Here is a 15,255-nt window from a genome sequence, read left to right as displayed (position 1 = left end):
TATATATATACATATATATATATATACATATATATATGTATATATATATATATATATATACACATATATATACATATATATGTATACATATATACAGTGTATATATATATGTGTATATATACTGTATATGTGTGTGTGTGTGGTGAAATAAGAAAATACAGTTTTCTAAGCTGAAGAGGTGGTTAGTAGCTAATCGCAGAATGCTATGTGCTTAGAGACTACATTACCCATGATCCCTTCGCGCGCCGAACGCTCTTGTAATCCGTGTGAAACTGTCCTTTTCGCTGGATTCGTGTCTCAGCTTTTATGTTTTTGCACAGAATGAAGACATGTGAGTATCACAGCTCGTTATTATCCCCCGCGTGTTGTTGTTTTTCCTCGGATTTTTCCTCCGAGCAAAAAGCGTGAGAGGACAAAAGCGAAAACAACCAATGGGCGAACAGTTTGTTACAGGGTCCGACATTTTCGTGTGATGGCGACGTTTGGGCTTCACATTATGACGAGGAAATCACCATTCGTCTGTTTGTTTTCCACTTTACGTTTGTTGGCTCGTGTGGTACGGTGTTATTTAGACTTGACCCGCGTCTCTCAGGTAAAATGTGTCCCTTAAATTAAGACGTGTTAAAGTTAATTCAAGGCGAGGGTCGTTTGTCAACGCTCTCCTCGGAGGGGGGTCTGCTCGTCACACTCCTGTGTTCACCTTATGTCAGGGGGTCCTTTAGGTGGAGATGCAAACGTGCTAATGTAGCAGTCAGTTGTTCTGTGGAGAGCAGTCTTCTGAGCAGCTTCTCGTAAATACTCATGTGCGTTTGTGCGTTGATAAGTAGCATTTATGCACCTTTAACGTTAGCGTTCGCTAATATTCTGCATAGTTTTATGTGTCAATGTCGACATAATGTCAGTGTGACTGCTGTTAAACCAATGCACCGAAACTCTAAACTGTCACAGTGGTGTTTTTAAACCGATACCGATACTGATATCACAAACTAGAGTATGTGCCGATGATGATATTAGTCATGTTAAAGCCGCGAACAACACATTTGTGCTACACTATTTCGAACACATAATTCTCCAGCTGTGTGACAAATAATCTTCTCTCATAAAGAAGAAATAAAAATCTCACAACGTGACTCAGCCAAAATGCAGTTGCTGATTATTATTTACGTTTTTACAGCCTGTGCGATATTAAGGACTTTTGGATTGAATCGGATTTTATAATTGTAGCTGTCCCATACCGAGTATCATATCGGCTCATCCCTAATAACAGCGGATACTTGGGGATGCAACGATAATCAAGTACTGAATGAATCCCCACTAAACCGATAACGTTTGGAGGAGGATTTACATATTTTTTCTGTATTTTATGGACCAAACAACTGATCAACAATAAAGGAAGTGATTCACAGATTAATCAACAATGATAATACTATTTATTTGCAATCCTATTTATAATTTTGTCCCATGTAACCATCCATTAGGGCTGGGTGGTATGGCGCAAAACGCTACCACATATCAGTCAATAATGATAATGCAATAAATTTCAATTAATTTAAGAATGATACTTGCTTTAGAGTGTAAATAACATAAATTGTGGCTTTTAAAAATGTCAAAAACATCTCACAAATGTGTGGTTAAATATTTTTGTGTAATTCATTGTGTATATTGAACCTTGCTTCCATTCCTATTGAAAACAATCTTATTGTGATAATTTGTCCTGTGTTTTGTAGGAGTGACTCACAGTAGCCCATCAGACACACCAATGAAGAGAAAACCCAGTGCTCCTCTGCGTCCCAAACGCAGCAGGTTGGTCAGAGGCAGAGATGAATGTGCCACAGAGCTGGACTCTGTGCTGGGCTTCAATGTGCCACCGCCCTGCTCTGAAACTGGTCCAGAATCCGCCTCACAAATCCGGCACCTGACTATGTCACAGCAGAGTCACAGCCTCCTCAAGTTTTTAAATGAAGATCGGAGCAGGCAGAAGTTCTGTGATGTGTCTGTGTCTGTGGGTGGGAGGATCTATAAAGCCCACAAGGTGGTTTTGGCCCATGGGAGCAGCTACTTCCATGCAGAGCTGTCCAAAAACCCTACTACAACACATGTGACTCTGGACCATGTAGAGGATTCTGTTTTTCAGCACCTGCTGGGCTTTTTGTATGCCTCTGAGAGTGATGTCAAGGAGACAGACCTCCCAGCTCTTATTGAAGCGGCCCGATTCCTGGATATGATGGATGTACTAAAAATGCTGTGTGAGGAAGGGGAGGTCCATCCTGTAAGTGTGGTCCAGGATCAGGAAGATATGAGAAAGTCTCCTGAGGTAGAAATGATTTCCAGTGACTCACCAGCAGGTGACACAGACATCCAGAGCCCATTTGAGCCAAGCAGCCCGTGCAGTCAACAATTTAGCTTGGACAAGTTAGTGCAGAACCACTTTACTGAGAGTAACAGAGATGTACCGCTAGAAATGTTAACTGAGGAAGAGAAGACGGCAGGTCAGAGGAGTGTTGTCACACGGAGATCTGCTCGAAGGAGGAGAACACCCACAAAGTACAAGAGAGATGATGTGGAGTACTTTGTCAACACTCCTGAGGAAAAACAAAGGAATGCGTCACCGAGCGTGCAACCTGTATTCAGAGCGGAAGAAGCAGGAGAGGTGTCTGTAGAAAACCAATCGTCCAAAGGGGACATGAATGAAACAGCCAAACCAGCTCACATGGAGGGCGTGGTGGATGATGAGGAAGGAGAGGATGAAGGAGTGGACATGAATGAGAATGTGTTTGCTCAGAGGAATGCTGCTGAAGTTTGTGCAGCGGACAAGAGTGCAAGTAAACAGAGTTCGGACGCAGAATGGACCGAGTGTCAGGCTGTTCAAAAGGTGGAGGCGCCTGGACAAGCAGCAGCAGGAGGAGCCACGCAGAGTCCAGCTTATCCTGAGGGTCTGGCTCCCGTCATCATTCAAACCTCCAGCAAGAAGACCCTTAAGTGTCCCAAATGTGGCAAGACCTTTGACCGTGCAGGTGAGAACCACAGAGTAAGGTGTAGTGTTCTTAATAATGTTGTAGTAGCAGTTTTATTACTATGTGCTTATTAAGAGTCTGAACCCAGGCATTGTATCTATATCTTATCTGGGCTTTAATTACTATGAGTACAATTATATAAAAGGTCTGGCATGTGGGAGTGGAACTAACAATTATTTAGTGTCTTTGTTTTATTATTTATCAAATTGTGATTTTTAAAATATGTGTGTGGTCTCTTCATTGAAGAGACCACACACATATTTTATGAAAGATGTCTATCTTAATGTAAAGTAGTCGTAGTATAGTCATGTTGTTTTGGAAGTCCTTGTACTACAGTTTGTACAAGTGTGTGTTACAATGTATTAATGTTTGCCTCTTTTTGTTCAGGGAAGTATGTGAGTCACACCAGAGTGCACACCGGAGAGAAACCGTTCCAATGTGACGTGTGTTTGCAGCGCTACTCCACCAAGTCCAACCTGACCGTGCATAAGAAGAAGCACGCCAGCGACGCTCCCTTCCAGATGAAGGAGCACAAATGTCCCTTCTGCAACAAACTCCACGCCAGCAAAAAAACCCTGGCCAAACACGTTAGGAGGTTAGACACGGCCTTATCATAGCACCTAGTCGACTGTCACTGCAACTTACCATTCATCTTACCTTATTAAGTAAGATGAATATTTTTTTTAACTTAATTTTTTATTAAGTTAAAAAAGCTTTATAAGTTTTCCTCTGATATAATGCTGTGTGTAGAAAAAAATGCTGTTTTGGTAGCTTATTCTTCGTATTTATTCTTATTTGCACATAACATGACATATATATACATATTACAGCAAAAGTTTATATGTATATTAGGGCTGGGCGATATGGCAACTTTTTTTTAATACTGCCAGTTCTAGAAAAAACTGAATAAACTAGAGATTAGCTCAACATTTTACTAAAAATATGATTTAAATATGATGGTTTTGAACTACAGTGTTAAATCTGAAATGATGCTTTCTGAGCTTGTACATAGACACACACATGCATGAAGATAAATGCTAACAAACGGCTGATAATGCAACCAAGTTATATGTGTAAGTTAAGCATTGTTGAGGCTGTTGGGAGATAGTTTGGGTCATAAACTGAAGTATTGGAAAAATGTAAACTTTGACCAGATGATGGCACTAGATAGCAAATTAAGTGAAAACCAATGGCCGCTATAATACACCCATTGAGTGTTGTTCCTACAAAAAAGAGGACATTTAGGGGAAAAGTTAGGGGACTACCAGTTTCAATCCTAATGTTTACCCAACATTACTAAAGCTAATAGTATTAAATTCTTATATGTATGTAAACATGGTTAAGAGGAGAATAAACCTCTTTTATAAGTATCATGTCATATCATATAATGCTCACGCTGACAGTATTGTGGTTCCTTAGACGTTTAAGGAAACAGTGTATTTAAATAGATGCTACTTGTCCCCCATGATGACATGAGCTGCTTCATTCATGCTGTGTGATCTTCTTCACTATCCTGCCAGGTTTCACCCAGACAACATCCAAGAGTTTCTTTCCAAGACTAAGAGGAAGAGTGAAGGCTGGAAATGTGCTGTAAGTTCACAACATATGCACAAATACACAAGTATATTCAAATGAATGTTCCTGATACAATTGTACTGCCCAATTGATGAATATTGAACTGTATTGTATGTAAAGGGACAGTTTAACAGTCCGTAATCTTTCTGAACCAGATTTGTCTGAAGACCTTCACCCGCAGGCCTCACCTGCAGGAGCACATGATCCTGCACACTCAAGACCGGCCTTTTAAATGCCTTTTCTGTGACGAGTACTTCAAGTCGAGGTTTGCCAGGCTGAAGCACCATGAAAAATACCACTTAGGTGAGACATGCACAATGAAAATGTTATGTTTTCCTTTGCAAATGGAATCCTAACATTTTAAAATAGACACAATTCAGAAGCTAAAGTTTGCAGCATTTTTGCAACTTTCTAAAGCTTGGCCTATTCTACCCACCATTCACAGTTGGGCAGCATCTGCACCAGTCAGCACTAGTTGGGAACAGTCGGCATGGCTAGTTGGCACATAAATTTGAGTGTGTCTGATTACCGTCCCAACTGCAAACACATGTTGCCAACAGCAAATCAAAAAGAGTAGATGGGACACAGGTAGGAGACAAAGACGACAGGAAGTAGCGGGGAATATCTAAACAACGTCGCTGACGGTTGTGAAGCGTGTCCCCAGCTTAACAAATACCAATTTCATACGACTTTAAAATGACATCACAGACACACGCGGCAGCTGCTACAACACTTGAGCCAACAAACTGTAGTTTTTATTTTGTTTTGAATCATTTCAGGTCCTTTTCCCTGTGAGATCTGCGGTCGACAGTTTAACGACACAGGAAACAGGAAGCGACACATGGAGTGTACTCATGGTGGCAAAAGGAAGTGGACTTGCTTTGTATGTGGGAAATCTGTTAGAGAAAGGTACGTGTCATTTCCCTGAGACAGCGTCATTGCATTTTTTTTTACTAATGTATATAATCTTCACTTTTAAAGGGTTAACCCCTATAATATGTTAATGTGTTCACAGTTGCTTTAGTACATTTCTTACTTTAACCGACTTTGTTAATATTTTCGGGACAAATGTTTGCTCTTTCATACATTATCAATTGTTTGTCATGTTGATCAACATGTATTATACTGGACATGGTTCTCATTAACCCTTCTGATACCAATCCTGTCATCACCGACAGGCCTTGGAATGTGTACTTCTCATTACCGTAACTCCTAGACCATTTGTGATATCTAGAAAATGTAGAAACTATGGACTGGCGATCTGTCCAGGGTGTTTCGCCCTATGTAAGTGGTAGAAGACGGACGGATGGATAACGGAAAGCAGAGAAATAGGGCCTTGTGCCCATAAACTTGTCATTACAGTAACTCTGAGGACTTCCGTGGAACGACCGTCCAATCACAGACAAGATTCAGCAGCGTGTCACACGTTTGTGACGTCAGCTTCTCAGTAGCGTAATTCCTAAACGGTTGAATAACTTCCAGATATTAAAGTGAGAGTTATCTTAGAAAAAGGGGCAGAAGCTCTCACTCACTCATTGAAATTTTTTTGACAATTTTACAGCCATAAAATCAAAATAAATCCAGGCAGTCTGAACAACATGATGGTCATAAGAAGGTTAAATAGTCTTATGGGCATTACTTCATTGTGTCGTCATACGTTGACAAGCACATTTTCCGTTCATTTATTTCATTTCATCAGAATCTTTAAAATTGACTTCAAAATATTCACATACTATACATTATTCACAACATGGGGTGGAGTGGCGTAGTGGTTAAGACTGGTACCCTGTGCGTGAAAGACGTCATGATCGCAATGGTCGCAAGTTCGACTCCACCCCTGGCTGATTGTACTCAATTCCATTGTAAGTCGCTTTGGATAAAAGCGTCCACTAAATGACATGTAATGTAATGTAACATGATATAATGAATAATGACTTTTACCTGCAGGACGACCTTGAGGGAGCACATGAGGATCCACAGCGGGGAGAAGCCTCACCTCTGCAGTATCTGTGGTCAAAGTTTCCGTCACGGCAGCTCCTACAGGTCGGTGAAGTGAGGCTGAAAGAAGAAGAAGTTGGATGTGGTTAACTTGTGAATGATTCAAGCTCTGAGGTTTAATTTAGGGTTGATCATTGAAGTTACCTGTACTGAACAAAGTGTTCCATGGACAGGCTTCACCTGAGAGTCCACCACGATGACAAGCGCTACGAGTGTGACGAATGTGGGAAAACCTTCATACGCCACGATCACCTGACCAAACATCAGAAAATACACTCCGGTACAGTATAAACACATGCAGGAGAGGGATTCTGCCTGCTTTGTTTCATTCACACATTCACACACAAGTGAGGAATTGTGTTCGCTGTTACAGTCAGTGCAGAGGACCATGCTATTAATCCTTCACTTATATTTGCTACAGGTGAGAAGGCACACCAATGTGAAGAGTGTGGCAAGTGCTTCAGGCGCCACGATCACCTGACCGTCCACTACAAAAGTGTTCATCTGGGAATGAAAGTTTGGCAGAAGTATGTTGTCAAATCACATGAAACATCACGTAATTGTTCTTCCCTGTTTCGGTCTCTGTTAATGAGGAGTGTTTCCACAGGTATAAAACTGCTGTGCATCAGTGTGAGGTTTGCAAGAAAGAATTTAAAGGAAAGTCCAGTCTAGAGATGCACTTCAGGACCCACTCTGGTAAGAAAACAAAGACGTGAGTTACTGTATATGCATGAGGAGTTGCTGTTTTTCTTTAATCCCTGTGTTTGAATCTTTTGTTTTTGTATGACATTTATGGTTGTCACAGTTTCATTACTCGCAATTCACAAGAAGTAAAAAAAAAAGAAAGAAAGAAAGTGCAGCTACTCGAGTTTTTGTACCGATATGAAAGCGTAACTTTATCTGTTACTGGAGTGATCATACAGACCCAACTCTGTAGAGTATTTTTATTTGGATTTAGTAGAAACCAGATCCTTTATGAGACCAACTATATGCTAGGCTATGATTGGACAGTTGCTGTCCTGGGTTAGGCTTAATCAAAACATCTCTGATGCCGTTGACGCTGACGTCTCCACTTGTGTTTGTGTGACAGGTGAGAAACCCCACCGATGTCCCGAATGTCACCAAACATTTCGCATCAAGAAGACCTTGACGAAGCACATGGTGATTCACTCGGACGCTCGTCCTTTCAACTGTCCCCACTGCAGTGCTACCTTCAAGAGGAAGGACAAACTCAAGTACCACGTCGACCATGTGCACAGCAACCGCTTTGCTGAGAAGCCCGTCAGCACTCTTAGCGAGGACAAAATAGTCTCCATCCCTTTTCCAGAAACCTCAAAGGCGTACCGAGCCGAACCCAAGTCAGCTCTCCAAAGCTCCCCCTCTCCTCTGAATGTCTGCGTGCCAGTCACTTTAGTTCCTGTCCAGATGGCAGGAGGCACACAAGGAGACCTGAACACTCAAGGGAGCTCGTCTCACTCCTCCCAAGCTCACAGTGTTGTGAGCATGCAGGCACAAGGACAGCAGCAGAACTCTGGCTACCAGACGTCCACAGAGCTGGCGTTCTTAGAGAAGTACACCCTCACTCCCCAGCCCTCCAACAGGTCAGATCAGATGCTGGACCCCAGAGAGCAGTCCTACCTGGGCACGTTACTCGGACTCGACTCAGGTTCCTCTGTACAGAACATGACCAACCCTGATCACACACACTGATACTCCTCAGTCTGAAAAGCCTACATACTTATTTTAATCAGAAGAAGAGAGGCTACAATATTCACCTCTAAATATCAAGGGGCATTGTTTTAATCTCCATATTGGGATTGATTTTAAAAATCAATCAATTTGGCATGAAAATAACATCTTGGGGTTTAATGAAAGAACAAAACAATGAATAATGTAGAAGTTGGGGTGAAAGATTATATACAAATAGAAATCTGAAAAGTGTTGAGTGTATTCACCCCTCCTTATTGTGAAAGCCCCAAGTAAAATCCAGTGCAATTAAATCATCACATAAGTCACATAATTAGTAAGTAGAGTCCACCTGTGTCCAATTTAATCTGAGAATAAATACATCTGTTCTGTGAAGACCTCTTTGGTAGAGAATATTACCGAACCAAGAGCATCATGAAGACCAAGGAGCTCACCAGAAAGATCAGTAGGGTACAACAGCAAAACCTACCAAGACGTGGACATCCACCTAAACTGACAAGCTGGGCAAGGAGAGCATTAATCAGAGGGGCAACAAACTCTGGAGCAGCGGCAGTGATCTGCAGCTCGGGTGGGAGACTCAGGTTAGTCGTGCACTCCACAAATCTGGCCTTCATGGAAGAGCGGTCTGAAGAAAGCCACCGTTGTCATGTGGGGGCACACCAGCCCTGCTGTGAAACATGGTGGTGACAGCATCATGCTTTTCTTCAGCAGGGTCAGGGACGATGGTCAGGGTTACTGGGGACATGGATGGGGCCAAATACAGAGCAGCCCTTGAAGAAAACCTGCTGAGAGTCTGCAAAAGACTCGAGACTGGGGTGGGGGCTCACCTTCCAGCAGGACAACACCACAATGGAATGGTTCAGATCAAAGCCCAGACCTAAACCCAGCTGATAATCTGATCTGTGGCAAGACTTGAGAACTTCTGATCAGAGTCTCCATCCAATCAGACTGAGCTCAAGCTATTTTTGCAAAGAAGAATGGGCAGAGCTGGTGGAGACATACTTATGTTGCAGCAACTGTGTTGGTCTCTTTCATAAACCCCCAATAAATTTAAATTTAAAATAGTGGTTGTGACATGACAACATGTGGATATATACAGTATCTACAGTACATTGTGACTGGTTGTACTGTCTCTACAACCTGACCATGCAGCATAAACACAGACAAGATTGTGTTTTTTGTGAGCACAAAGCATTTAAAGTTGATGTACTTGTTCATTTAAAATATTAACTTAAAAAATAGCTGTGATTTAATGATCTGATCAGAATGTGTGGGTGAACTATCACATAAGCACAACCCTGAACAGGTTGACCAGGTAAATAATGGATGATTGGTTATTTCTGTGGAATGATTGATACATGAACATCTCAAAAGATCAGCGATGCAGAGTTTATTCAGGCCAGTCCAGCAGTCATTTTGTGTGGCTTTGAACGTACAGGCCATTTACTACCATTTTGTGTGGAGATCGACAGATTAAAAATGCAAAGTTTGACTTGGTTATTGCCAGTACACGTTTACAAAAGGCACAACACCATAACCACAAGTTTCCAGGCTGTCGTCTGTTTTCAGTCCGTGGTGAACAAAGACGAGACAAGGCGGCGTTTTTCCTTTTCAGAATCAGCAGGACCACTGTACAAAAGAGTTCACAGAAAGTAAACAATGAAAATAAAATCATACAAACTGCTGGAAATGGTATTAATGAATTCTTGCTTCATGACGGAGTAACCCTTACTTTATTGTACTCGCTGCAACCTGAAAAACATCACATGTTAGTGCAGAAGTGGAAGAATAATATTATGTTATAATATGCAGGACTGGAAACAATCCACTGAAGAAAGTGAAAGTGTAAGAGAAGATGAACAGCACTGTCTTGATGACTGGAAACAGCTCAATGACCACATTAATAGGTACAAGGAGTGCTGTGAAAGGATAATATGGCACAACTCCATGGTGTAATAAAAAACAGTTTATATGTGGTATATAGTGTTTCCTTGACAAACCCTCAACAGACAAAGCAGTAGAAGAAAAAGGAATGAAAAAGCCTAAAGGGATACTTACATTTGCCAATATTAACTTTTCCATCAGTGCATTGGACCACAGCGTAATGCTTTGTCAACCAGCTCCTGTTCGGCCTACATTCCAACTCCATATTATCACCATACTTTATGAATTTCATTCCGACAGATAGTAACTTCAAGGACTGGTCAGTGTCCACAGAACAGTAAATGGCTGCACACAGGAAACAACAACAGTTTGTTCACTTTGTTCTGTACGGAATTAGTATGAGGGCCACAAACAAAATATAAAACGGCATGAATTCTGAGACTAAAGTCAGAATTCAAGCTATTTTATTTATTTATTCCATTTTTTTGTGGCCCTAATAGTCGTCCCTGAACGGACATGGGTATAAATGTAAATGCTGTTCTTACATTCGCAGGTGGGCAATTGTGACCATCTGCCGTCGGAGAAACACATCACTTCCTCTGGACCCACTTCAGTGAAAAAGTTGTTGCACTGGTATCTCACAAACATGTCACGAGTTTCAACAACCTCAGCATGTTCGACTCTGGGGGGATCCCCACACCTGCTGACTAATATCGGGGGGGAAGAATAAGTAAGTATATCCTTGAAACGGTAACAAAGGAAAGAAGGAAGATATTTCTCAGCTCAGGGGAAACTGAGGTTGGGAAGCACAGTTTTTCAAAAATACTAGCTCTATTCTAGTAAAACAAAGGTAAATGCAAAACAGTGAAGCAATATTTCTTCAAGCCAAATAACGACGGAGTCTTAGGGCCAAACTGAAAAGAATAAACTCAGCTGCAGTCTGTGACAAGATGAGAAATGCAAGTTCTATTTTGGTTTGAACTTCACAAATGAGGAGATCTTGAAGCAATTTAGGTCAAAATAATCGCAATTAGACATTTATTCAAAAAGGAGAAATGAAGGATATTTACCTGGTACAGTATGAATTCCTCCTCCAGAGGATCCTGTAAGGGAGAGTCGAGTTAGTTTTTACTTTATTAATTATTCTTTAATCAGGACACATGTACTGATGGAGAGTGGGATGGACTGGTAGTATACGTATAAGTAGTCGGCAGATAAAATGTCCAGAGTCCCGAGTCGGAAGTTTTTTAAACTGGAATACCCCCCTCAGGTCAGATTTCCAACTCGGAAAGTCGGAGCAATGTCACAAACCAAAGTGTTAACATAAATAATTCTTTAATTACATCTTTTCTTTCAGCAGAACTGTGTTTAAGAACTTGCGGAGGACAACACTGAAATGGCGTGAAATTAGAAAAGAAAAGGATGAATTCCGTCACCTGCTCCTCCCACCGCAGTGCCAGAGCCTCCATGTCCACTTCCTGTTGCTGTTTGTCTGCCTGAGAGCAGAGACGACATTTATGTGCATTATACTCACATTTATGGATCCAACAAGTGCAGAGCTCTTTCACTGACCTCGGCTGAAACTTCTTTTTGTTTTTTATCATTCAAAGGAAAGAGAAGATGAAACGTCGACAAAGTAGTGGTAATATTATACAACCGGTTTGTAGTTATGCTCTCTGAGGGATACTGTCACTTTGTCATGTGTTAATAAATAAATAAATAAATAAATAAATACTACGTTTACTGAGAGCTTTCCTCCATGAGAACAAAATGTAAAAAGAGAAAACACATTAAAATCAATAAGAGCAGTTCGAGAAACATCGATTAGAGCAGCTTTTTTTTCGTCCGCCACTTTATTAAAGCCACTTTAATACCAATGCATAACAGGTGCACTGACAGCACTTACTGCACTGTGGACCTTCAGTCCAGATTCCACCCATGCAAATGACAGACTTGTTCGTGCGTGTTCCATCTATAGCGTATCCATGTTCACACTCGTACTGCACTTGTGAATCCACACTAAACAGCTCCTGGTATTTCTGATTGACGATTACAGTGTGGGGGTACTGAGGAGGCGTGCCGCATGCATCTTCTCTTTCTGTGGATGAGAACATAAAAGATTCAGTTGATATTTAAACACCGGCTTTGTTTTTTCTAACTTACTCTCACAGACGGGCAAAGAGGACCATGTCCCATTTATACATGTTGCTGTCGCGGCGTAGTCTTTGTGTTCATATCCTTTGTCACACGTGGTCCTTATCACGTCTTTGTTAGCGTGCCAACCATTCGAGGTCGCCGTGTATTCTGCATTCGGTATCACTGGTGGAATACAGGCGTTATTATCTGTGGGGCAGAAAGAACAAATACTTTGTTACTGTACTTAAGTACACAATTCACATATCTGTACTTTGTTATTTACATTTCGAGCAACTTGTACTCCACTACATTTCCTCTAACCGTCTCCGTTTACTCGTTACTACCAAATAAAATCAGAAGAAGAAGAGTTGGTATTATGGTCTGTATTTATATAGAGCTTCTTCTAGGCTTGATGAACTGCTTTATTTGCCATTCACACACTTCACTACGGGGGTTAAGTGTCTTTTGCTCAAGGACACACATGTAGACTAGCAGAGCCAGGAATTAAACCCACAACCTTCCGGTTGAAAGACAACTCGCCCTACCACAGAGCATTTTATATCAGGAAATTACTTTTGATACTTCAGTACAGTGGCCACACGGTGGTATAGTGGTTAGCACTCTCGCCTTGCAGCGAGGAGACCCAGGTTCGAGCCCCGGTTGGAACAAGGGCCTTTCTGCATGGAGTTTGCATGTTCTCCCCGTGTGTGCGTGGGTTCTCTCCGGGTTCTCCGGCTTCCTCCCACAGTCCAAAAACATGCAATGTGGGGATTAGGTAAATTGGACACTCTAAATTGACCATAGGAGTGAGTGTGAGAGTGAATGGTTGTGTGTGGCCCTGCGATGGACTGGCGAACTGTCCAGGGTGTACCCCGCCTATCGCCCCCCGCGACCCTCTGGTGGAGGATAAAGCGGTTAGATGATGACTGACTGACTGACTTCAGTACAGTAAATGTCACATACTTTAAGACTTCAACTTTTACCAAAGTCATTTTCTGGTGAGATACTTGTACTTTTACTCAAGTATCGCTTTTTTACACAAGACTGGATGGAGGTATAGATGGTCTGATTTATATTACTGAGCTACCATGGCTCAAATCCTAACCCTTCACGTCTAATCCACCTTTATTTGTAAAGCACTTTAAAACAACCACAGTGAACCAACGTGCCGTACAGAAGAATAAATAAAACACACAATAAATAAAAAGCATGACAGCTCACAAGCGGTGATAAGATGCATCTAAAATAAATGAAGACACATGCGTTGTGTACCCATGTTCCCCTTTTACCCTTCCAAGATGATTGCCGACATCATTAATGACAGGCTCACCTATGCATTGTGGCGGTTGGGACCACGTGCCGTTGTGACACGTGCTGGTCGCCCACCAACCCTCCACGGCTGGTTTATGTCCGTTATCACAGGAGTAAGAGATCTTGGATCCATGAGAATAAGTTTCTTGTTCGGGGACGACGAACCCTTTCACTAGTCTGGGAGCTCGGCAAGGCTCAGCTGCAGTTTGAGCTGAAATACAACGATGGCAAATAAAAGGACATGTGAAAGATTTTCAATCAAGTGACTTGAATGTGTGAAGTTTCTTACCATGCAGCTCAACAGGAAACAAAACCAGGAGAACAAATCCAAAATACCTCCCGCTCATTTTGTCAGGGAATAAATCAGTGTAGGACAAAGCTGAGGGAGCAGCCTTATTCAGCTCCGTGACCATTAATAATTGATCTGGGCTTTTCCCCAGAGAGCTACAGAGTAAACATGAAGCTGAGTCGTGATGTTGTTTTGAGGCCAATGCAAATAAACTAATAGGCTTCGTGTCCTGGAGCTCAGCTCAGTCACACTTTGCAAAAATGTCCCGCTCAAACGAGTTTGTGACAAACGTACACAGAGCAGTGTTGTGTACAAATGTTTCTTGAGTTGTTGTTGTTTTTGATGACTCTGTATAAAATGTGACTGACATCGTGAAAACAGACATTGACTCGGCCCTAATTTCTCACAATGCTTTTTAAAATCGATGAGAGTGTTTACTGCGGCAGGTTTCGAAACTGAATTCCCGGACTGTTGTGTTCAGAGTTCAACATTATGAAACATCAACACACAGTGGGAGGATCGGAACTGCAGCTCAGCCTCGGATGTGATCTGCAGCACTTCGTCAGTCCTTGAATCTTAATGGAAGGTTCAACACCAAGACGAATGATGGCCGAATTCCATTTCGGTGCTTCAGTTTCAGGATTCCATATTGTTCATGCTAGGTCAAGGTCACATTAGTAAATAGAGGGAGGACACGTTTGGAATCCTTTAAAAAATCAAGAATAATTTCAGTTGCAAGCTGCAGTGCAGCATTTTGGTTATTTTACATCGAACATCATTTGTTTGCCTGACTGAGGGAGCATTTGTGTGTATACAGCAGCAGTGCAGGGGCAGACAGGGGCAAGAAGAGTTGAAGCTTTGTTGTGTTTTTATTGATACTCTTATGTGTTTGCAGCCGTTTCACTAAACTAGCTCAACTAACTTCCTGTGTGCAACCGCCACACTGAGAAACACAGAGTCGTGCGGAGCTGATAGAATTAATTCATTAATTTAAAAGTTACGCAATGCTTTCTTTAAAAGATGGAAAGACATATCTTTGCATCAGATGAAAGCAAAGCTATACACATTATTACCTCTGCCAAGGATGTCTGGTGAGTGCCTTGACTTATAAAGTGAAATACGATGAATTAGGATGACAGTTTCTGGGGATGTAGGCTGTGGTCCAGAGAAGAAATGATTACATTTTGATGGAGTCAGAGTGTGATGAAACTGTGGGAAACTGAGTGGCCATGGCAGCACAGCGGTTAAAAGGTCGACTCAGGCATAGGAAGCAGAGAGAAAACTAAAGTTATTGTGATAGAACGTGAAGTTATTGTGACGGAATGCAGAGTTATTGTGTCA

General features: G+C 41.7%; 2 protein-coding genes and 1 long non-coding RNA gene across 5 annotated transcripts; 2 read left to right on the top strand and 1 right to left on the bottom strand.

The window, feature by feature from the left end:
* The first annotated feature begins 222 nt into the window (after positions 1-222).
* On the top strand, positions 223-9,984 carry zbtb41 (zinc finger and BTB domain containing 41). 3 transcript variants are annotated; one of them, XM_044036514.1, is made up of 11 exons: positions 223-331; positions 1,728-3,014; positions 3,402-3,609; positions 4,535-4,604; positions 4,745-4,892; positions 5,369-5,498; positions 6,537-6,632; positions 6,761-6,867; positions 7,009-7,114; positions 7,195-7,283; positions 7,678-9,984. In XM_044036514.1, the coding sequence occupies exons 2-11, from the start codon at positions 1,760-1,762 to the stop codon at positions 8,295-8,297; spliced, it is 2,829 nt and encodes a 942-aa protein (XP_043892449.1). In that variant the 5' UTR covers positions 223-331; positions 1,728-1,759; the 3' UTR covers positions 8,298-9,984. The 3 variants fall into 3 exon arrangements, with proteins under 3 accessions (XP_043892449.1, XP_043892441.1, XP_043892457.1); XM_044036506.1 differs by lacking the exon at positions 223-331 and adding an exon at positions 422-592; XM_044036522.1 differs by lacking the exon at positions 223-331 and adding an exon at positions 640-803.
* LOC122776143 (complement factor H-like) lies at positions 9,670-14,219 on the bottom strand. The gene is made up of 10 exons (XM_044036533.1): positions 13,915-14,219; positions 13,645-13,836; positions 12,342-12,521; positions 12,085-12,276; positions 11,615-11,674; positions 11,249-11,281; positions 10,724-10,885; positions 10,353-10,523; positions 10,027-10,046; positions 9,670-9,923 (listed from the first exon to the last, which is right to left on the bottom strand). The coding sequence occupies exons 1-10, from the start codon at positions 14,036-14,038 to the stop codon at positions 9,912-9,914; spliced, it is 1,146 nt and encodes a 381-aa protein (XP_043892468.1). The 5' UTR covers positions 14,039-14,219; the 3' UTR covers positions 9,670-9,911.
* On the top strand, positions 10,863-11,912 carry LOC122776152. The gene is made up of 2 exons (XR_006361172.1): positions 10,863-10,908; positions 11,536-11,912. It is a non-coding gene; the product is annotated as an uncharacterized LOC122776152 (long non-coding RNA).
* Positions 14,220-15,255: the final 1,036 nt, after the last annotated feature.

Source organism: Solea senegalensis, linkage group LG1 (assembly GCF_019176455.1).
Source record: "Solea senegalensis isolate Sse05_10M linkage group LG1, IFAPA_SoseM_1, whole genome shotgun sequence".
NCBI lineage: Eukaryota > Metazoa > Chordata > Actinopteri > Pleuronectiformes > Soleidae > Solea > Solea senegalensis.
This window is presented reverse-complemented; position numbering and strand designations above follow the sequence as displayed.